This window comes from Cryptomeria japonica, chromosome 10 (assembly GCF_030272615.1).
Source record: "Cryptomeria japonica chromosome 10, Sugi_1.0, whole genome shotgun sequence".
Lineage (NCBI taxonomy): Eukaryota > Viridiplantae > Streptophyta > Pinopsida > Cupressales > Cupressaceae > Cryptomeria > Cryptomeria japonica.
In genome coordinates, this window is record NC_081414.1 from 298,720,844 (window position 1) to 298,746,150 (window position 25,307).

General features: G+C 35.1%; 1 protein-coding gene across 1 annotated transcript; it reads left to right on the plus strand.

Annotated features, from left to right (window-relative positions):
- Window positions 1–6,304: 6,304 nt before the first annotated feature.
- LOC131040911 (uncharacterized) lies at window positions 6,305–9,459 on the plus strand. The gene is made up of 3 exons (XM_057973869.2): window positions 6,305–6,826; window positions 8,631–8,752; window positions 8,940–9,459. Exons 1-3 carry the CDS (start codon window positions 6,476–6,478, stop codon window positions 9,082–9,084), a joined length of 618 nt encoding a protein of 205 aa, XP_057829852.1. The 5' UTR covers window positions 6,305–6,475; the 3' UTR covers window positions 9,085–9,459.
- Window positions 9,460–25,307: the final 15,848 nt, after the last annotated feature.

Consider the following 25,307-nt stretch of genomic DNA (forward strand, 5'->3'; position numbering starts at 1 on the left):
ATCCTATATGAGATAGTGTGACTTGACTTTGTGGTAATGATCTAGCATAAGTGTTACCCTTGAAGTTCAAACCCTATAATTTTAACGTCTTATTTTCCTTATCATGGATTGGGGATTGGGGATCGTTGACTGTTTTGCACCAAATTTGATGAAGAGTAATAAGCACCCCCAAAGTTTGCCCCTTGACCTACTCAAGTTTTGCAATTTTATTAACCGGAATCGAGGTTTAGGGTTGGAGAGTTCGGTTTTCTACGAATTCTATCAAATTTCTAAAGAACCCTAACCATATATCCCATAGATTATGACTATGTTAATTTCTTTTTTGTTTAAGTCCCAAAATCCTAGTATAACATTTAAAAGGGGTCTGTTGTCCAAGTCCACTTTGGTGTTGAATGATTTTGAACCAAAACCTAAGGGGTAAATCTCCCACGGTATCGTGGTCATGGACAAAGTCGAACAAACAATTAGGAACAAACAAAAGGGTTCCAAATAATCACTATTCAAGATTGATGAATGACAAGGCTCTATCCTTGGTTTTCCAACAAAAGCAAAAGAAAAGAGAGCCCAAGTAGGCAAATAAATAAAAGAACATTGAAAAACCCTAGGACAAATCCTATCACAAATAAAAAATACCAAATAATCACAAGAGTGAAGGAAAGGAGACCAAAAACCTACTTGGAAATGTGGAAGATCAACTTTGAATGTCGATAGTAGTAATCTCGCAAGAATTTTCATGCTAGGGTACTAGAGATAGAGTTTGGAATGCAACTAGGAAACAAGGTTTGGTTGCTATGGATTGCTGATAACATATAGCACTTCAAATATCAATACAAACGATGAGAAATTATGCCTAAAAATGCCCTTTTATAGGCAAGTTGGATTCGTCATCAAGGCACATGTAATAAATGTAGTGTGGGGCTAGACTTTGCAAGTAGATTGATTGGTCAAACGTCAGGGTTGGGAATCAGACTTCCAATATTCGCTTGGTGTCAAGTGAATAAATTTCAACTTTGATGTCTAATCCCAAGAGAATATAATACTATTGGGGTCGAGGATCGGGGATAAGACTTCCTATTTCTTTGAAAGATGAAAGGGACAACCCCAATGCCTAACAAGAAACACCAAGAAAAAGCCAAGGAAGACCCAATGCAGGTTGGGGATTAGAGTTGCATTGTTCCTAAAGCAAAAAAATAACAATGAAGGCTTGAAGTTGGAACTTCAAAAGGGTACTAAAATGAAAGAAAATAGAGAGGGAACAAGGAAAACATAGGGGGTCAAAACCTTAAGGAAATGAAAGAGAAAACAAAAAGGGAGTCCCCATTTTGTCAAGTGAAAAAAAGAGGAGTGAGTACAAGGAACAACATTTTTGATAAAACCCATTTGATCTAACATATATATGTGGTGCCTCTATGGTGTTGAATTAGTTTCTCTTATTTTGTTGTAGAGCTTCCACAATCACATTATGTATGCAGATCACTAGTTAGAAACTTGAGAGTTAGCTATGAGAGAAGATGTTATTAATAGGTTCCAAACCATGATTCACACCATGTTCTTCAACAAATTTTAGTAACATCTCCTCTAAGGTATATGCACTTATTGGGGATCTTCTTAAGTGTACATTTTTCCTAGGTATTATTTTATCTTAGGGGAAATAATTGACATAATACACTATTAAAATATAGTTCTCATACCATTGACATACAACTAACATCTACCAAAAATAAATAAATCTATAAGAGTCATGTTTGTATTATCACCCTATCATAGACCTTGCAAATGATATAATGCGCTCTCTTGGTTCAAATCTTATCATTGTTTGTGATAAAAGTTACCAAAGACAGAGGAAAAAGCCATATATTAATAGACTTAACCCACCCAAGAAAGGGACCAAGCAAAAAAAATATGAAGAAACTACTAAATTAAATTTTGCATAAATAGTATGAAAAAATAGGAAGGGTTGAAGCAAAGAACTCTAAGCCAAACTAAAACTTATCCATAATGTTGCCCTAGGAATTGTCCTTATTCCACTTTAATTAGAGTCTCTCCCTATCTTTTTTTATTTTCTTTTTGGTCATAAATAGCACATGGTTATTTTAAATTCCTGTTATATGTGATTGATTGAATTTTTTATTTTTTAATGTTTTAAGAGAAAGCACTTGTGACAAGGGAGCATGTATTAAAGCAACTTCTATATCCCTATCTATCTCCTATTTATGAGTGTTTGAATAAATTTACTATGATGTTGGCTACTTGGTTTTTATTTTTTCATGCATTCTTATATGAGTTTGCATGGAACTCAAAGTGGAGGCAACATTTAATGGTGAAAATCGTATCTTTTTACATCCTGCCCACTTTGTTTTGTGATCACTTTGACTTGATTTTTTATTTTGCAATGAGAATTGTAGACACCTAAAATTGTCTTGTCTAATTAAATAAATATTTTTAGTTATTTAATTATTTTACCCTAAATCTTCTATTAATTAAATAAATTCTTATTTATTTAATTAATTCATCTATCTTCTTCTAAGACTTTTCTAATTTAAATAAAAACTTATTTATTTAAATTATTCTTTTCCTAAATTAAATAAATATTTTATTTATTTAAATTATTCTTTTCCTAAATTAAATAAATATTTTATTTATTTAATTATCTCCTTTCTTCTATTAATTATTATTAATTTTTTTAATTAATTCATTAGCCTTTTCTACCCATGACACATGTCATTCATCCCTTAATTTTCCTCTTACCTACCCCCTTTATCATTTGATTATTTCCTCTACCTACCCTTTAATCCTAGCCGACCATTTATCTTTACACCTTTTAATCTTATCCTTCCATTTTCTAAAGTGTCTTCTACATAAGAGGATACTCTCCTTCATTATAAACCATAATCACCTAATCAATGTGTCTAGTCAATCCAATTAGGTAATCAATGCGTCTAAACACTCATATGCAATCAAGCCTTCTTGTGGTCAAGCTATCAACCACAATCTATTCTTTGTTGAGCTCTTGTGCACACATAAAATTTGAGAGCAAATATATCAAACAAGATCAATGGAAATAGGAGACAACGGAGATTGAAACCCTGCTTGGCATGTGAATGGTAATATTGCTTTATTTTGTTGATTTGCATGATCTTAGGTATTTCTATTGGTATTGGTGAATGTTTCATTGTAGGACCTAGATTGTTTGTGGTTGGATCTTTATGGTTTTACAATAGTTTATCATCATCACTTTTCACCGTATACAAGAATTATAAGAAATAGCATGATTTTTTTAGAGATTGTACATAACCAAAAACTTACTTGATCATATTTGTATTCATTCCTAGGGATAGGTCTTAATCATTACTTTTTCCTTTTCCCTCTTAGATTTAGATACATAATCTATTGGAATGACCCTAGGTTAATTTCATGATTTATAAAAATAAGCTTCAAAATTTTTACGTTTCAATTCAAATTTGTGGTCAACCTAACCCTTGATGTTAGGAATTGCATGCAGAAAATATCAATTATATGCAAGTAAAGATTAAATAGAGGAATGAAAAACACATAAATAATAACAGAGAGGAGACAATTTTAATGTGGTTCACCCAAACTCGGGCTACGCCCACCAAATAGAGTCCAATATTATTATCCAGTAAATCGAACCGATTACAACCAACAATCCCTTGCAACTCAATACCGCTGCAAAATGCTACAAAAATTCTCTATTGAAAACCCTAACCCTTAGCCGTTTTAACAAGACTTGTGTCGGTTACAAAAATAGAGTTACAATATGTCAACCAATAGAAAAATAACTCCAAATGCCTTTATAAAATAATAAAATTCGTTTGAGCCTCACGGGGTGCTGCCCCTTGACCCCGCCCTGTACTATGATAGGGAGCACACTAGGGGCGCCCCTGAACCCCATCTTAGGGGCGTTGCCCCCAAACCCCTGTTGAATAATTTGGGGGGAAACTGTGCCAATAAAAGGGGAAAATATAACTTCCGAGTTTGATTAGGCTCCATATAACAGCACTTGCAACTAGCCATTATGTGTCAGTTCGAAGCATGAAATCTTTCACTTGCCACCTTTGAAGTTGCATTTTAGGGGTTATTTGTAGTTCATTTTCACATTTATCTAGCACATAGAAATCCATTGCACATTTGAATAATCATTCAAATGATAAGGACATTCATTATTTATTACCTTTTTGCATTAACATTTAGGACATTCTTTGTATGAATACTTATTGTTTTCAATCTTTTTCAAATTTTATTAATTTAGTATCCTAGGGGTTTTAGTAGAGGGGAGAATACCCCATTCTTGGCAAAATCCTCAAAGGTGTTCCTAAAAACCTCTACTTAGAGAGAAATTGTTCTAAATATCTAGATGAATTAAAAAGTACACACCAAAGTTGAGTAGAGATCAAATCTACGCACTAAATTTTAGATCTATATACTTAGGTTATAAATTCTACTTTGTGCAAAATACTTTGATAATCCAAAGTGACCCATAATGATAAATAATGAATTTATAGTTTCAAAAAAATTCATTGATCTAAATACAATTTTTCTAAATATTGATAAATCAATTACACTCATTTTCACAACATGATGACATAACTTTTAACTAAAACCCTTTTATTAATTTATTTAATTCTCACATTTACTTTAACACTTTACTTGAAACAATTTTAACATCAATTAAATTTACATTAAAAATAATAATTATTTACTTATTTCACCCCAAAAAGTTAAATTTAAACCCTAAAGAAATACAAGCAAAATAAATTCTTTTTCCTTTTTAATATTTAACTTTAAAAATGAATAAATCTTTATCTATTAAAATATGCTTTAAATTTTCTCTTAATCCAAGATTTCTTTTAAATTTAAAACATTTACAATTACTTCACCTTAAAAATCTAAATTTAAACCCTAAGAAATAAAGTAAAACTAATTTTATTTAACATTAAAAAGAATAAATCTTTATATATTAAGAAATGAATACATCTTTATATATTTAAATATGCTTTAAATCTTCTCTTGTTTCAAGATTTCTTTCAAATTTGAAACATTTATAATTATTTCACCTTAAAAATCTAAATTTAAACCCTAAAGAAATAAAGTAAAGCTAATTTTATTTTCCTTTTAATGTTTAACTTTAAAAAGAGTAAATCTTTTTATATTAAGATGTGCTTTAAATTTTCCCTTAAATTTGCAACATTTCCAATCAATGATAATTTTCAACTATTATACAAGCTGGTTTACCATCAATATTAGTGATCTATATTTTAGTTGTAAAATAGTATATAATAAAATTATACTTAAATTGTATGTTTATGGATACTTTTTCAAAATTTCACAAATACTTAATACTTTTAACATATAATAATATAATATATTGTTAGTTCTCTAAGCATTATGGATTTAAAGTATCGTAGGAAGTGGTCAAAATTACACAAACATTTAATACTTTTTAATAGATAATAATATAATATATTGTTTGTTCTCTCAAGTATTATGGATTTAAACTATTAAAGGAAGTGGTCTTGTTCTTCATGAAATCTTATCTGTTGTTTTGTTGTCCCCCTGCATGAGATATTGCGACTTGACTTTGTGGTACCACATGGGTTAATAACTAGACCTTGTGCCTTACCATAGGAAGCTCCCACAATCAACCTTGGTGTTCTGTGTTGTTCTAGATTCTTGTAAGGTGTCTTTTCGCTTCTTTATATAAACTTTTGACCCAAGCAAGGAACTGGCTGGTTACAAGGGACCCGACCTTGAATTCTTTTTCACCAACCCGGAAAGAGTTTGGGACAAAGACTTCCTTCTATGAACTACAGTCCAAGCAATGTTGTCATCCAAAACCTCATTGCAATGGGAAACAAGCGATGACCCATCAACTGAAGAATCAACAACAATAACAACTGAATGAGAAACCGAATGACTTGATATCCTTTGTTATTCTAAATTATTGTAGAATATACTATTTTGACTCTTCCTATCCATAACTCCCATAGAAAACATTTACCATAATTAAAAAAAACAATATAATATATCGTTACCTTGTACTACAAATCTATAGAAGAGACATGGTAGCCAGGACATGATGTTCCATTTCACACAAATGATGCCCTTTGGTAAAGGAAGGAACAGTATCAAACGTTTGCTTTTTCCTTTGGGAACATGGATCCCACTCTGTATTTCACTCTTCCCGCCTTCAATCCAGACAGGTGTAATGTTCTTCTTTCACACTTGTGTGACTAAAGCTGGTACTGGTCTTTGTAATTGTACTAAATCACTTCATTTGACTAGTAGCCACTAGAGCCAATATGGGCGGTGGGATCGATCATTGCTGCCACCTTTAATGAGCATCCAGTCAACAGAAAAATGATTACAAGAAGATGGCTTAAAAGTGTTTTCCAACACTTGTAGGGACGAGACAGAGAGAGAGAGAGAAGGGGTAAGAATTCAGTATCCCAAAACAATGCCTATGAACGCTAGGGCTACAGTTAAGTTGAGGCAACTTAGCAGAAGAGGAGATTCTTCAGGGAGTTCAGGGTGGAGTAAGAGGTGGAGTCACTGCAAAAAGCTCTCAGAGTTGGGAGATGGAGAGCGAGAGCTTTGCAGGAACAGAAAGAATGTAATGGTGGTTGTGGATGCTTCTCCAGAGGCAAAAATAGCCATGCTCTGGGCTCTGAGTAATCTTGTTAACAATCTGGATACCCTCATCTTACTGCATGTCATTCACACCACTCATTTGACTGCATCCAGGCGTGCTGATGGATCCTCATGTGCAAACTATCTCAGATCCCTCTGCAAGGCGGGTAGGCCGGAGGTGAAGTATTCTTTATCTCCTTACATTTCTTTGAATCCTTTTTTATTCTGATGATAGATTATGAAATGTGATCTAAAATATTGATGATAAAAAATTTCCCACACAATCAAATTTAAAAAAAAAATATTCATATGAACTGTAAAAATCTTTCATTATTCTGTTTTTCCTTTTTAAACTTGTAATGCTTAATCCATGTCCAGGGAAATCTTGTCTAAATGGTATCTTATGATTTTTTGTCCACCCCCAATATTTTGGATTTAGGTTTACAATTTTACATATGTATGTACAGTTGAGTCAGTTAAATTGCTTGGATTGAAATCAAGAATTTGCAGGGTCAAAATCTTTTGCTGTAGCCATGAATGATGTTCTGTGTCCTAATTGATAGGAATAGCTTTTTTCAAATGTATTTCAATGCAAACGCTTCTGAGTGTGGCCTCTCAAAGGGTATTGCCTAATGCTTCTCTTAATAAAAATTAGACTAAAGAAGAAACTTTTCCCAGGTTTTATTCAGTGTGTGTTTTTCTTGGTGGGTTTTAAAGATTGTTCTGCCTTAACCTTTACATAACAGTAAAAATATGTTAGAATAATTTGTTTTATGGAATTATTTAGTAATTGGGTATATTATGTCTTATGTATTGGTTGTTTAATTTTTTCAGTCAGTTTTTTGTGGTGGAGATCTGATTTTTATGTAAACAATTACTACATTGATTACAATAGGTAAGAAATTCTTTTAGTATAAACGATCAGCATGTTGAGGGCAACATATTGATTGTTTGTGTGAAGAATATTGATAGGATTTGAATAAACATCACATTGTGGTCAATATGTCAGTTGTTTATATCTTCATATAAACATCTGACGCATTGACAACAATGCACTTTAAACTCTTACAATATAAATAGAGCTTAAACAATTACCACTTTATAATCAACGCACTGACTATTTAGATAGAGAACTGCTCTCCACATGCACTACAAATATGTTGACCACAACATACTGACTATTTATATTCTTTTAAAGAAAACAAATTTTAATTTTGAAAAAATTCCCTCCAAATCTTCTTTAATCATAATTATAATTATAAGTTATAATAAATATTTCTTATAAAATACAACTAATACTTAATACGATTTAAACTAGTTTAACAATAACCCATAAATGTATACCATACAGAAGCAGATAGCAGAGCCTCTCAATAATTTAATAAATAAAAAGAATGAATTATATCTTACATTTTTTCTAATACAGAACTATATGAACTCAGTGGCTAAATGAACCTTCACATCAAATTCTAGAACACAATTATGAGATATTAAAATAAATTAAGTCATAAATAAAAATTTTAAGAACTGGTGTTATATGTTTTGGGTGGTGAATGAGAGGGAGAAAGTTTTTGTGAGATAAAAAATGTTTCTACATCTGTGTTAGAATTTTTTACATCAATATTTGAGATTCTGAAACAAAGTTCTAACATGCACATTATAGCATCTATATGAATAGATTGCCTTCCACTCATTAATCCAGAAATATTGAACTTACAACCACCATTCATATTTTTCATTAACTTGACCATCTAATCTACCTTCAAAATCACACTTGGAAACATTTTTGATGACCATTAGACTGAAAATATAATAAATCTATTTGTTTTGATTCATATCAATACTGCACTGTGATTTTGAAAGGTATTATCTTATTTGAGAGATTCAAAATCTTGTCTCTTTGGGTGGCTGCAGGCCCCATTGAAGGACACTGTAGGATGAAAATTTGATGGCTATGCTACTTTGGTTTTCTGTTCTGTCAGGTGGATGTGCAAGCAGTTGTAATACAAGCTGCTGAAAAGGCAGCTACCATTGTGAACCAGGCAAACAAACTGCACATTTCAGTGCTCATACTTGGACAAAGAAGGCCCTCCTTGTTACACAGGTTTTGTCTTATATAAGCATATGTTCATTTGTATGTACAGAGTAATTACAATTTTACATATTTTTGTATTTTCTAAATATTTTGATGATAGATTTAGAGTGTGATCTGAAATGTTGATGTTAAAAAAGTTACACAATATTTAAATAGATTGTAAAAATCTGATAACGTATTGATAATAATTTTACAGGTTTCTTCGTAAGAAAGATGAGTTGGTAGACTACTGCATTGATCATGCAGAGTGCTTGACTCTGGGTGTGAGTAAACAGAGCAGCAGCATTGGTGGTTACCTTATCAACAGCAAATGGCACAAAAACTTCTGGCTTTTGGCTTGATTATCTATATATCTATAACTGTAAATGCAACAGAGAAGGAAGGGATTTATGCCTCTTATTAACAGGCTAATCTTATTGTTAGCTAATTTTCATCTTTATTAACATGCTAAGAAAACCTATTAACATGGTAATTTTCACAAAGGTATGCATATGAATTTGATTACAGGTAGGAGACCGTGGCACCTTATAAGATGTAAATTATTTGCTAGTTGGTGATATATGATGATGTTAAATATGATTACCATGTATATTTGAAGATGAAGCCTTGGAGTTGTGCTATTTAGCACATATGGGTGATATATTTTGACAGTTGTAAAGTTGGTTGTAATGGGGAAAAAATATTTATTAGTAATATGATTATTTAATATTTATGTATGTGAGTAAATTAATTTTTTAGTTAAAGAAGTATGATTTTAACAAATCTTGTTATGAAAGAAATTTGTGGAAGTGTTTAAAGTTATAATACAATTATTTTTATAAAGGAAATTTGCTGTTGAAATATATACAAATAAATGAGATTTGGTATTTGATTAGAACAAAAATATTGGATGTTCAAAAGGATTGAAATCAATTATCCATGTATTTTGTTAGATCCTATAAAATTTGTTCAATGTAAATTGTCAACACATCATAGTCAATGTATATAGACCCACATGTTTCAGTTTCAAAGTTCTCCCTAGGACCATGCCAAACCCTTACCAACAAGTCATTATGTGTTGGCTCTTGTTCCAATTTTTTTTTCTTTCTAATTAAGTATAAAAGAATATCACCCCATGGGTCATTTATATCAATTCATCCTTTATCCATCTATCATCCAAACTTATAGAGGGATACCTTATCCAATTAAGTTTGTCAAAATTGATGATACACACTATCATAACAATGCATTACAACATATTTTGATTGTCATTTTCTCAAAAAAGTTTTGAAATCCTAGTTTCATGCTAGAGCTTTTCATCCCCCATTTACATTTTGTTCCAAGCTAGCCTGATGATTATTAAGATGTCTAATTCATTCATTGCATGTTGTATTCCTACCTTTTATGACAAATTATTGAATTGAATAAGGGACTTGCAATAAGGGGAAGATCATCATTTAGAAAGCTCCCAGTGATATTCATCAACATCATAGTTCTTTTATTACATGTCTAGATACCAAAATAAATATTTAGTTGAGGTACATAAGAATTATAGATCATATGTTCATTATTCCACCTCAAATTCAAATACACAAACATAGATTTGATATGAGATTCTAGATTGTTATATATAACTTGTAGAATTTAATCATCTCAAATTTGACATCAAATTCTAGGTATCAATCATTTGTGCCCAAATATTTGTATATATTTATCTTAAAATATTTATTTGAAATATTTTATTTTCTTACATAAATTGGTGAACTCATTCAATTGTACACTACCTAGGGTTTATATCTTCTATAAATATTGTGTCAAATGAAATATTTATAATCATTTATGTTTCACATTTCATATTTGATTTACATTAGGTATTGGATAAATTCTCATTTTTTCTTTTTGATATTTCCATGATCCTTAGTAACCCAACCTTTGATTGTGCTTTACTATTTGATTTTTCTTATCTCATTCTTAACTTGTGCATTCCTATGTAAAGAATCCTAATGATTTTTTTATGTTCATTGCATTTACCCATGACTGTAAAGGTTGATTCATGTTCTTTGCATGCATTAGTTCACAGTGTCTCTCATTTGTCATCTTTAATACACAATTTGTCAATTTCACTTCTATTTTAGATATATTTTTATTTATTTGACCACATGTATTATGATGTTTATATATAGGATGACGACTTAGTTGTACCTTTTTATGATACATACGTGAGAAAAATAACAAGTGTATAAAATTTTCAAAGAAGAACAATAACACATAACACATAGATTTACGTGGAAAACCCTGGTAAAAATATTCCAGTAAAAAACCATGGGCAAATTTTGTCTTTCGTATTGATTCTCAGGAATTATAGAGTTACAACAATCTCAAAACTGTACATCAAAACATGACTTCGAACAGCCTAAAACAATCGAGTTGCAGAGTCCTACTTGAAGACAACTTACTAAATATAGTAAGTATGACTCACACAACTGCTTGTAAAACACATGTCAAAATTACTATTTATAGAAAGTTTATTAACAAAACTTTCTATTTATATTAAGTCTCAAAAAAACATTTGTGCCTCTCGACAAGATGCCTAATGGTGAGCGCCTAGCGATGCACTAGTAGGTAATCCATGATGACGCAACCACTGCTAGCTAAGATAGCCATGACGACTCAACTACTGCTAGCTAAGAGTCCAATTTGGACTTCACATTCCAACATTCTACCACTTGAAGTCACATTTCAAACTCTGAATAATTCCTCTACTGAAAGACCATTGCCAATGCTGCCTATCATCACATAATTGCAGACCAAGAGAAGTTCTGCACCAAGTGAACTTCTCTCTACTAATAGGTTTCGTCATAATATCTGTAGGGTTTACATCAGTGTGAATCTTGGCTAAAGAGATATGTTCTCCTTCCACCACTTCATGAACAAAGTGATATTGAATATTGATATGCTTTGTTATGGAATGGTAAGCTGAGTTTCATGCTAAGTGTATAGCACTTTGACTGTCACAATGCAAGACCATGTTATTTTGCTTCACTTTCAATTCACCCAAAATTCTATGAAGCCAAATCACCTCCTTGCTAGCCTGTGTTGCTGCCATATATTCTGCCTCAGTAGTAGACAATGCCACCACTACCTGCAACTTCGACAGACAACTAACAACACCTCTACCTAAAAAGAAAACATAACCTGTTGTAGAATTTCTCTTATCTTTGTCTCCACCAAAATCTACATCCACATACCCATTAACTTGAAGACTACTCCCATTGTAACAGATAGCAACATCTGAAGTGCCTCTCATATATTTGAGAATCCACTTCACAGTTGTCCAATGATCAGTGCCAGGATTCGCCATGTAGCTATTGACAACTCCCACTACTTGTGCAATGTCTAGTCTAGTGCACACCATGACAAACATAAGACTTCCTACTGCTGATGAGTATGGTACATGAGACGTTTGTGTCTTCTCTGCTTCTGTGCTAGGGCACTGTTCAAAAGACAATTTAATATGAATAGGAAATGGAGTACTATCTGGTTGTGCTTTCTGCATAATGAAGCACTGAAGAACCTTCTCCACATAATTTTTCTGTGACAAACCATAATTTCATGTTGTTTCTGTCTCTATGTATCCTCATTCTGAGAATCTTATTTGCACCGCCTAAGTCCTTCATCTCAAACTCCCTAGCAAGCTGAGTTTTCAAATGGATGATTTTATACATGATGGGACCTGCTACCAACATATCATCAACATACAGTGGTAGAATAATAAAACTACCATCATCATACATTTGAAAATAGGCACAATGATCAACCTCACATCTACTAAAACCCAAACTCAACATGAAGGAATCAAACCGCTTGTACCAACACCTTGGCACTTGTTTCAAACCACACAACAATTTTCTCAGCCTACAAACAAGATTCTCTTTGCCTATTTCCTCAAAACCTTTTGGTTGTTGCATATAAATCTCCTCAGAGAGATCACCATGCAGCAGGGTTATTCTTACATCTAACTGTTCTAACTCTAAATCAAGACTAGCAACAAGAGCTAAAACAAATCTAACAGTACTTAACCATACAACAGGTGAAATTTTTTCATCAAAATCAATACCAGATTTCTGTGCATACCCCTTGGCCACCAACCGAGCTTTATATCTTTCCAAATTATAATTTAAATCCCTCTTTAACTTGAAGACCCACTTGTTCCTACTTGCTTTTCTCCCCTCAGGCAATGGTACAAGCTCCCATGTTTTGTTCTTATGTAGAGATTCCATCTCCTCTTCCATAACAATTCTCCATTTGCTTGCGCATTCAGCTTCATAAGCCTCCTGATATGAACTAGGTTCACCAATATCAGTAAGTAATGCATAACTAGAATTATAAGTAAGAGAATACCTTACAAGTGGTTTGATTACTCTATTGGATCTTCTTAAAATAGGTGATCATTCACCCTGTGGCTCAATAGGTTGTTGTTCTTCTGGTTGATCTTCATCTAGTTGCTTTGCATTTGGTTGTTCTTCATCAAGCACATCTAGATGATCATCACGTTTTTCCACCTCTACTGGAATAACTTCCATACCTTGTTCTTCTTTACCTCTTTGCATTGATTTTTTATTAAAATACACATCTCGACTAACAATAATCTTGTGGGTAGCAGTATCCCACAATCTGTACCCCTTTGTACCTTCTACATAGCCAAGAAAAATACATTTTGTGGACTTCTTGTCCAACTTATTTCTATTTTATTTAGGAATATGTGCATAAGCATTACAACCAAAAATACAGAGTAATGAGTAATCATCTGGTTTACCTTTCCATATTTCCTTTGGAATTATATTGTCAAGAGCAGTAGTGGGAGATATATTGATCGGGAAACAAGTTGTATTTATAGCCCCGCCCCAAAATTTCTGCTCCAAACCAACACTACTCAACATGCATCTGGCTCGCTCAATGATTGTACGGATCATGCATTCAACAACGCCATTTTATTGTGGTGTCCTAGCAACCATCAACTGCCTTGCAATTCCATGCTCACAACAAAACTAATTAAATTCTGTTGAACAAAACTCACCTCCGTTATCAATTCTAAGACATTTTATTGTCTTACCTTTCTGATTCTCTACCAGAGCTCTAGACCTCTTAAAACATGAAAACACTTCAGATTTATTCTTGAGAAGATAAATCCACATCTTACGGGAATAATCATCTATAAATGAGACAAAATATGATGAACCTCCAATAGATGTTACAGGAGCTTCCCAAGTATCCAAATGAATTAGATCTAATACATCTTTGCTTCTAGTAGTACTTCTAGAAAAACTCAGTCTATTTTATTTTCCAAACAAACAATGTTCATAAAAACTTAAATATTTAGATTTTGCATCTGGGAGATGATTTCTATCTAGCAGTACCTTGAGACCTCATTCACTCATATGGCCTAGCCTTTGATGCCATGTTGATAATGAGTCCATCTCTGCATTAGATACCACATCAACCTCTCCAATGTTAGTTTGTCCAACCAACCTATAAAGATTGTCAACCTTCTCTCCCTTTAACACAACCAAAACTCCCTTTGTTAACTTGAGACAACTATTTTCACCACTGAATCGATAACCTTATTCATCAAACACTCCAAGTAAAAGTAATTTTTTCTTTAAGCCAAGTACATGCCTAACATGTTGAATAGTTCTAACTACTCCATCAAACATCTTGATTCTTACCTCTCCTTCACCAACAACTTCACATGGGTTGTCATTTCCCATGTAGACCATACCACCATCACAAGACCGATAAGTAGAAAACTAGTCTCTATGTGGTGTGATATGAAAGGAAGCACCATAATCAAGAATCCAAACATGAAGTAAAGAACTTCTCAAATTAGTAGTTAATACCCCTCCATCTTCCAATGGTGTCTAAACTTCAGTAGTGTTTGCCTCAGATGCTGGTGTACTAGGATTTTCCTTGGTTGCTTTTGGCAACCTACAATCCTTCTTGAAATGCCCATTCTTGCCACAGTTCCATCATTTCACCCTTTTCCGCCCTTTGATTTGGACCTAGTTTGTCCATGCTCAGTATTTGCTCTTTCCCGAGTTCTGCCTCTTGCAACAAGGGCTTCATTAGAAGAAGATCCTTGAGATGTCTTCCGCCTTGAATCTTTAGAGATTAATGTAGCCACCACATCCTCAAAGACCAACTTCCCACTCGGTGCAAATTTACTAAGAGCCATAACCAACTGATCCCAACTATCTGGCAAGGAGCAAAGTAATATTGTTGCCTTATATTCTTCATCGATTTTCACACCCACTGAAGCTAGTTTGCTTGTCAGTGTGTTGAAATCATTCAGATGATCAGTGACAGATGAATTGTCACACATCCTCAAATTATACAACTATCTCCTTAGAAGAATTTTGTTTGCTAATGACTTCGTCTCATACAACTTTGCAAGATTATTCCACAAGTCACGAGCAGATTTCTCCTCTACAACATTGAACAAAACTGAATCTTCTAGAGATAACTAGATTGTTTCTCTAGCCATGCTATCCATGGTATTCCAATCTCCCATGCTCATATTTACAGGTTTTGATGATACTCCTTTAAGAGCTCTATCACATCCATCCTTCACCAACAAAGCTTGAATCTTAAGCTTCCATAGAGAAAAATTCGAACCATCAAACTTATGTACCTCAAATCTGCTAACACTATTTCTTGCCATTGCTCACTTCTAAAACCAAACAACTTCTACACAAATAACCTATGCTCTAATACCAATTGTGAGAAAAATAACAATTGTAGAAAATTTTCAAAGAAGAACAATAACACATAACATAGATTTACGTGGAAAAAATTGGTAAAAATATACCAGTAAAAAACCACGAGAAAATTTTGTCTTTTGTATTGATTCTCAGGAATTACAGAGTTACAACAATCTCAAAACTGTACATCAAAACATGACTTCGAGCATCCTAAAACAACTGAGGTGTAGAGTCCTACTTGAAGACAACTTACTAGATATAGTAAGTATGACTCACACAACTACATGTAAAACACATGTAGAAATTGCTATTTATAGAAATTTTATTAGCAAAAATTTCTATTTATAGTAAGTCTCAAAAAAAAATTGTGCCTCCCAATAGGACGCCTTCGATGTGTCGCCTAGTGATGAGCTTCTAGCGGCACACTAGTGGGTAATCCATGATGACACAACCATTGCTAGCTAAGATAGCCATGATGACTCAACCACTGCTAGCTAAGAGTCCATTTTGGACTTCACATTCCAACAACATATAGGGATTTTCTCATTTAATGTTATTGCACATAGTGAGCATGTTCTTTTTTCATCTCATGATCATTCTCCTCTTATATTTGTAGGTTCTTCTATATCTATCCCTTTTGCTATATCTTTCCTTGAGTAGCCTAGTGATTTATTTTTTATTTAGTATTAACTATATATTCATGTGATTAATGTAATGATGAGATTTATGATGATTGTATTTGTTGTACCATTAATGATGTGGTTACTTATGATAGTGATTGTTCTTTATCTTTACATTAGGAATAGTTGTGATATCTATGAAAATAATAAATTTTAAGAGTTGTAAGGAAACATCTATGATGTCGTATAATAAGTTCACTATTTTTTAAGACTTGGGTAGTTGCTATTTTATCCTCTAGTGAAGTTGAACAACCAAGTTCATAAGAAAGGTATTGGAACTTCTCAAAAGATGCTTGTAGCTCCTACACATGTCATGAGGTCTCTTTCCATGTTAACTACAAGTACCTCATGGTTTGAGTGAGACCACTTTGCAAAATATTACCAAGATTCCACCATAAAAAAGGAGTATACACTTGTTATTATTTTTCTTCATTATGATATGCAATATGGGTATGGATGTATGATTGTATGTGTGATATGCAATAGGTTTCCAAGATGTGGTATTGTATGTTGAGTTATAGGTTGGAGAACATGTGCTAAATATGGATGTTGATCTCTATATTGGCACAAAAAATTTTGTTATAATTTTTTATTTGTTGAATAATAAAAAGGTTTCATATTGTGTAGAGGGTGGTAATTTTTACCTAAAAGAAATTTCCCTGTGATCTACATCTTATGTTTCTTCTCCCTAGGTGATTAATCTCTCTTCTTATATTTTGACACAACCATGGTTCGAAGGGCCCTCAAAGAGAATAGTCTAGATCATGCAAAAAGAGTAACACAACGGAAGCACGAACACAAAACATAGAAAAGGCAATCTAAGACATCTACAACATCATATATTCATCATAAATCAACCGGTAACATCCAAAAATCAAAACAGTCTTGCAGGGCTAGTTACATCATACATTCCAGATTACAATCATCCAGATCTCTAAATTATAGATCATGAAACTAAATTATCACATCTCTTCTTATCTACCTCTATATCTTCTTCCTCCCTCCTAAAGATCAATTACATCAATATATATCATTCAAAACACATCTGGGTCAGCCACAAAACATCACATTCTCCAAAACTGGAAAAAGAAACATGTAAAATAGGTCAGCCCCAAAATGTGAATATCTCCTTCGCCAAGAATGCAAATGAAGTATGGACCACCAAGGAAGGTCGGCCAAGGGCTAAGGAACATCGAACATGGTATGAAACATATTTGCAAGCCAAGCAATCACTCCGCACAAGAAGAAATCTCCAACTAGCTGTTAAGCTCAAAATTGCTCCGAGAATCAAGAAACAAACAATCCGAAAGCGATCACTTGCCGGAAAATAATCCAAATGAACTAAAAGTCCCAGAAAAGGAACAAGAACCATCCTAGAAGTGAACAAACTGATCTGCAATGAAAAAGGAACAACTACCAAAAAATTCTGGAAGAAACACATAAACTACAACACCGAATAAGAACAAAATTGAAAGCAAATATTTTTGGTTGATGCAAGATTGCTCATTGACCGGGGATGCTCCTACATTAGACACCCCAGGTAGAAAAATACATTCCATGAGAGGCAACTCATGAACATCGAAAAAAATTTGAGATATAGACCCCATGCTCACTTCTAATCGAAATGTCTTCTTTTTCTGCAAACTTCTTCCCTCCTGCCATTTCCAGAACTTCAATTAGATCTTCCAACCTCTTATCCTCTTCTCCTCTCTTTGCTTGTTTCATATCCACACTTTGCCTCTTACCACTATTCCCTTTCTTTTGCAAATCCGATTGGTTCTTTCCACCAAAATCCATCTTACCTGCCACCATAATTCTAGCCTTGTTGTCATCTGGTACCACCTTGTTATCAGCTAGATCTTTCTTCAAATCTATGTCAACATCTGGTATAGCCTCTACAACTTATTTCTCAACACTGCAATGCTTCGCAAAACTCAATTTCCTCACCTCTTCCTCTTTCAAAGATGCCAAAGTAAACTTTTGCCCATCCTTTTCAATAGTGACTAGGTTCATCCTACAATCATAGATAGTTGCTCTATCAAACTGTTGGTGTAGGGGCACTCAAAGGTGTGCTAGAATCTCTCCAACATGTGTTTGAATGCAACATGATGTGTTTCCTTGAAGTTTTCTTGTGTAGGTCCTAAATGGATGTGGTAATGCTACCAATGCTATGTAATAAGCCCTAAGGCTCCAAGGTGTGTGCTTGGTCAAAAAGGCCTTGTATGGGCATTTTATTTATGTTTTTGGTGTCTAGGGGTCCTAGAGATTTTGTGTGTCCACTTTGTAACCTTTGGTATGAAGGCAAGTGTGTGATGTAATAATTTGTCAAAAGTTGCTATGTTGTCATAGGCAATTTTGCAAATATTTGAGTTGTGGTTGCCCAACGACTAGTGGGTTGCATTTGTATAATGGGAGGTGGTTGGAAGGACTCCTTGGCCTTATTTAATCCTGAGGAATGACTCCCAAAGGTTAGATTGAGATTTTGAATGAAATCTATGCTTCCTATAATTCTGAAATTGTCATTTTCTTGTGTTCTTGGCTTTGGTACGGATTAGTATGGACTTCTAGAAGGGATAATATCTTGAATAGGTTCTAGAAGAGAATCACCTTTCATTTGATGTAGGTTTGAGGTCTTGAAGCTCTTTGGTTGAGGAGTAATTGAATTTTCTTTCTCGTTGCCTGGTAGAAACCCCAAAAATCAGGGTTTGGATGCAAAAGGAGCCACCATTAAACTTCCTCAATGGGAATGGTCTGAAACCCTGGGGAATGTTGGATTACCTTGTATACTAGATGATTTGTTTGGTTTAGGAAGCAAAAGATCTCACATTGCACTTTTGGAGTGATGCCCTAGACTTTACATTACCCATGTGGCAAGTCTGTGCAACGAAGGATTGATGATATTCTTGGAGTAGTGGACAAAGCAGTGGTAAAAAATTGCATGGAGGGGACCCTTAGACATGTTTTGACCCTCTCCAAAATCCCTAACTTCATTCCCATTTGACTGGTGAAGATTTTGAGACCTAAAACCCCTATACTGGCTAACTAGGCTAAAAAAGGCACAATAGGGTTTGAACACTTGCACTCAACAAATAGATGCAGAAGTTTGAAATCATTTAGAGGGTCCAAAAGGGTATTTGAATATAAAAAAATTTCATGGGGTTGTTTAGAGAGTTTGGTAGATAAAGTGGAAAAAGTCCAAACGGAGGCCTAATTGCTTGTAGCCCTATTTCCTAGGTCACTAAGAACAAAAGGCACAAAAGGCTTGTGAACAGAGACCAAAGAGGTCTAAGTCAATGAAAATGCATTGTCAAACATGTTCAAACACCCACACATGACATATTCCACCATTTGAGTAAAAGGTCATGTTGGCAAGGGGCTTGGGGTTGTGAGGCGTCTTGGTTTAGGGGTTGAGTACATAGGAGTAGGAGACTCCTTGTGAAACCAAGTTGTCATGAGTGCATTTATCCTTGGGAAGGATCAAGGATGAGATTAAGAACCTTTGGAAGGTTGGAGGTATTGGACCATTGGATGGTACCAAGTGCTAACCCACAAAAGAAGCCAAGGATATTGCTCATCAACACCAAACCCTCTGCATCATAGTGATATCAGAGCTATAACAAGGGTGGAATAGTGTACGTCAGACTCATAATCTGGAGGAGAGGTTGATACAATGCCTCCTAAGGCAATGAAACTAGAGGCCATCAAGAAGATGGTAGAGGAGTTGCTTGAAGAGAAACTTAAAGAGACCGAACAGACCAAGGGAAGGGACAAAACTTGTGATGACGAATCAGAGGAGGAGAATGAAGAGAAGGAGGCAATCCCTCAGAATATGACACCTAATCAAAAGATGTTCTTGGATGATTTGAAATCAATAAATAGGGACAATGTGGAAAATTTACTTATTTATAGTGGTAGCTTGAATGGATAGAAGGCCTCAATAACCACTTTGAGTACAAAGAAGTTCCCGAGGATAAAATAGTGAGTTTGGCAAAGTCTAGACTCAAGGGGTCTGCCTTATTGTGGTGGACAGTGTTTCAAGAAGAAAGGATGAATATAGGGAAGAAGAAGATATCCTCCTGGGAGAGGATGAAGAGCAAAATCAAAGATCAATTCCTCCCAATAGACTATGAGGTTCAGATGTACAAGAAGCTACAAAATCTCAGACAAGGGGAGTTGGATGTGAATGCATATACTGAAGAATTTCACAAACTATGTCTTAGGTCAAAGAAGCATGAAGAAGAGGAGGAGAAGGTGGCTAGATACCTGAATGGGTTAAGGCAAAACATTCAAGATGAGATTAGCATCATCGCTCCAGACACTATGCACAAATGTTTCCAATTGGCGTTGAGTGGAAGATAAGATAAGGAGAGAGGAGAGCAAAACAATAGATGAAGGGGAGGTAGGAATTTTAGAGGTAGAGGTGGGTATGGAGGAAGAAATACTCCTTTTAAAAATGGTGACTCTAACCAGCAAGATTCCAATGGAGAGTTCAACAATAAGAATGGAGGCTTTAGAGGAGGAAGAAGACTTTTTGGTAGGGGTAGGCAAGGAAGTCAAGGCAAAGGTCCTGGTGTTTTCGCTGCCACGTGTTACAATTGCAACCAAGTGGGTCACACCATGAGTAGATGCCCAGAGAAAGCTTCTAGTTCACATGGACCAGAAAGAAGGAATCAACTTGTGCGAGAGGATGATGGACAAAGTGTCAATTCACCCTTGGGAAATGCATGTCCCACCTTGGATGGAGAAAGCCTCATGCTAAGGAGGAAGTTATTGAAGGTACCCCAATGCAAGGAGCCACCACAAAGAAAGTCACTCTTCAAGACTACTTGTAAGTCTCATGGTAAGGTTTGTAAGGTGATTGTAGATTCTGGATCCACTGATAATATTGTTGCTTTGGAAATGGTAGAGAAGTTAAAATTGAAAAGGTTACCACATGTGAGTCCTTATAGGTTGTCTCGGCTTAACAAATGGCAGCATGTAGTAGTAGATGAACAAACCTGGGTGGATTTTGAATTAGGAGACTATAAGGATAGGATCTTGTGTGATATCCTTCCTATGGATGCTTGTCACTTGTTATTAGGCTGCCCCTGGTAGTATGATGTCAAAGCCCAACATGATGGGGAAAAGAATGTGTATGTCATCTCCAAGAATGGTAAGCAGTTTAGGATGGAACCCATACCTGATCAAGGGAAAGAGAAGATTTTTAGTCCAAGTGTCATGATGATTAGTGGGAAAGAGTTTTCTGATGTCCTTAAGCAAGAGGAGACCCCAGGCTATGCTTTAGTATTATACCCAGAGGATAAACCTCAACAAGAGAATGGTACAAAGAGAGAGGTTCCTAGTGAAGTACAAGCCATGTTGGATAGATATAAAGGAGTTGTAGCCAAAGACATGCCTGATAACTTGCCTCCAATCAGAGAAATCAGTCATCAAATTGATTTGATCCCTGGTGTAGCCTTCCCCAACAAAGCTGCCTACAAGATGACTCCCAAACAAAATGAGGAGATATCAAGACAAGTGCAAGAACTATTGGCCAAGGGGTTGATTAGGAAGAGTTTAAGCCTATGTGTTGTACCTACTGTGTTGGCACCAAAAAAAGATAGAACATGGAGAATGTGCACTGATTCTAGAGCCATTAACAAGATCACAATTAGGTACTGGTTTCCTATGCCTAGGATTGAAGACCTAATGGACTATCTTGGGGTATCTTGCTACTTTTCAAAGATTGATTTGAAATCAGGTTACCATCAGATCAGAATCAGACTTGGTGATGAGTGGAAGTCTTCCTTTAAGACAAATGAGGGTTTATTTGAATGGTTGGTGATGCCCTTTGGGCTCACAAATGCACCTAGTACCTTTATGCACCTCATGAATGAGGTATTCGTTGACTTTATTGGAAAATTTGTTATTGTTTATCTTGATGACATCTTGGTGTTTATCAAGTCCAGGGAGGAGCATTTGAAGCATTTGGATCAGGTTTTGAGTAAGCTTCATGAGGAGAAATTGGAAATCAACCTTGAGAAGTGTGAATTCATGGAAAATGAGCCGGTGTATCTAGGCTTTGTGGTTTCTAAGGGATGTTTAAAAATGGATCCTTCAAAGGCTGAGGCTATTATCAATTGGCCTACACCTAGGACAATAGGGGCTGTTAGGAGTTTTCATGGATTGGCTTCTTTTTATAGAAAATTCATCAGGGGTTTTAGTCATATTTGTGCTCCAATTCTTAACACTATAAAAGGAGGAATCAAACGCAGGTTTGAATGGATAGAGAGGGCATCCCAAAGCTTTGGGATTTTGAAAAGGAAGGTTGCAGAACTTCCTACCTTGAGGATTCTTATTTTGATCAACTTTTTACAGTTGAATGTGATGCAAGCAAGAAGGCAATAAGTGCAATTCTTAGTCAAGAAGGGCATCTGGTGGCATTATTTTCAGAGAAGTTGAATGAGGCTAAGAAAAGGTACTCAACCTATGATTTGGAGCTCTATGCTATGGTACAAGCACTTAAAAAGTGGAGCCATTACCTTCTTCCAAAAGAGTTCATTGTTTACACTGATAACCATGCATTGAGTTTTCTTAATGGGCAAGAGAAGTTGAATCAAAGGCATATGAAGTGGGTTGAACAAATCCAACCTTACACTTTTACTATCAAGCATAAGAAGGGCATGTCTAATAAGGTTGTATATTCCTTGAGTAGGAGAGTACTCACTATCCAATAAATCCAATGTCAAAGTGTTGGTGTTGATTCTCTTAAAGTCATGTATAAGGAGGATAAATATTTTAAGGATGCTTATGATGTATGTACTAAGTTTTCTGATTCCTTTCATGCTGAGTTTCCTAATTTCATGTTGCAGGATGGATTTCTCTTTAAGGGGCATCAACTATGTATTCCTCAATGCTCTATGAGGGAGAATATCATTAGGGAAAAGCACAATGGCATCCTTGGCGGTCATTTTGGTTTGGGTAAAAATTTGGAGTAGGTATCAAGGTTTTACTTTTGGCCTAAGATGCGAGCAGAGGTAAGAAAATTTGTGGAGCACTATCCCATTTGTCAAAGGGCAAAATGAGTGTCTACTAATGTTGGGTTGTATAAAACTTTACCAGTTCCTACTAGGCCTTGGGAAAGCCTTAGTATGGATTTTGTACTTGGTTTGCCCAAAAATTCTAGGGGTTTTGATAGTGTCTTTGTAATTGTTGATAGGTTCAACAAGATGGCTCATTTTGTGCCATGTAAATGCACAAATGATACATCTCATATTGTAGGTCTCTTCTTCAAACAAGTTATAAGGATACATGGTCTACCTCTCAATATTGTCACTAATACAAACTCCAAGTTTGTGGGTCATTTTTGGAGGACTCTCCAAAAGAAATTGGGTACCAGTCTATCATTTTCTTCAACATACCATCCTCAAATTGATGGCCAAACTGAGGTGGTTAATAGATCTCTTGGCAATCTTCTTAGATGTCTTACCAAGCAACATGGACAAAGTTGGGATTTGGTGATTGGACAAGCTGAATATGCATATAATGATTCCGTTAATAGAAGTATGGGGAGAAGCCCATTTGAAGTTGTGTATGGCTTACATCCTAGAGGGATACTTGAACTTAGAGACCTCAGAGGTATGGAAAGAAGGAGTGCTCAAGGAGAGGACTTTACCATCACTATGAAGGAGATTCATGATCAAGTCAAGACTTCACTTCACAAAAGTGTAGAAAAATACAAACTCAGGGCAGATGTTAAGAGAAGGGATGTTCAGTTTCAGGTAGGAGATTTGGTAATGGCCTATTTAAGAAAGGAAAGGTTGCCCAAGGACCAACCCTCTAAGTTGCTCATGAAGAAGATGGGACCTCTCCGGGTGGTTCATAAATTTGGTAACAATTCTTATGGGGTTGAACTTCCACCAGATTTGGGGATATCTCCCATTTTTAATGTATGTGATTTGATAGCCTTCAAGGGTCCTTTACCTGATGCAGCACCTGGTTCATCTCTTGTGGAAGAGGATGTAGATTGGGTGAAGGATTTTCCATTGAGAAAACCATTGGAGTTGGAGAGTATCCTTGATTCCAAAGTGATCAAACACACTAGATGAGGGGTCTACAAGGACTACTTGGTCAAGTGGAAGGACCTCCCTGAGTCTGAAGCAACTTGGATGTCTGAAAGTCATATCATAAAGCATGGCACCTCAGTCACCCAGTTGGCAACTCAAGGGACTTGAGTTCTCTTATCTAGGGGAGTATGGTGTAGGGGCACTCAAAGGTATGCTAGAATCTCTCCAACATGTGTTTGAATGCAACATGATGTGTTGTCTTGAAGGTTTTTTGTGTAGGTCCTAAATGGATGTGGTAATGCTACCAATGCTATGTAATAATCCCTAAGGCTCCAAGGTGTGTACTTGGTAAAAAAGGCCTTGTATAGGCATTGTATTTATTTTTTTGGTGTCTAGGGGTCGTAGAGATGTTGTGTGTCCACTTTGTAACCTTTGGTATGAAGGCAAGTGTGTGATGTAATAATTTGTCAAAAGTTGCTATGTTGTCATAGGCAATTTTACAAATATTTGAGTTGTGGTTGCCCAACGGCTAGTTGGTTGCATTTGTATGCTAGGAGGTGGTTGGAAGGACTCTTTGGCCTTATTTAAGCTTGAGGAATGATTAACAAAGGTTAGATTGAGACTTTGAATGAAATTTATGCTTCCTACAATTTTGAAATTGTTATTTTTACTGCATTTTCTTGTGTTCTTGGCTTTGGTACGAATTTGTACAGACTTCTAGAAGGGATAATGCCTTGAATCGATTGTAGAAGAGAATCACCTTTCATGTTATGTAGGTTTGAGGTCTTTAATCTTTATGGTTGAGGAATAATTGAATTTTCTTTCTCGATGCTTGATAGAAACCCCAAAAATCAGGGTTTGGATGCAAAAGGAGCCACCATTCAACATTCCTCAATGGGAATGGTATGAAACCCTGGGGAATGTTGGATTAACTTGTATAATAGATGATTTTTTTGGTTTGGGAAGAAGAAGATCTCACATTGCACTTTTGGAGTGATGCCCTGGACTTTACATTACCCATGTGGCAAGTCTGTACAGTGAAGGATTGATGATATCCTTGGAGCAGTGGACAAAGCGGTGGTCAAAAAATGCATGGAGGGGA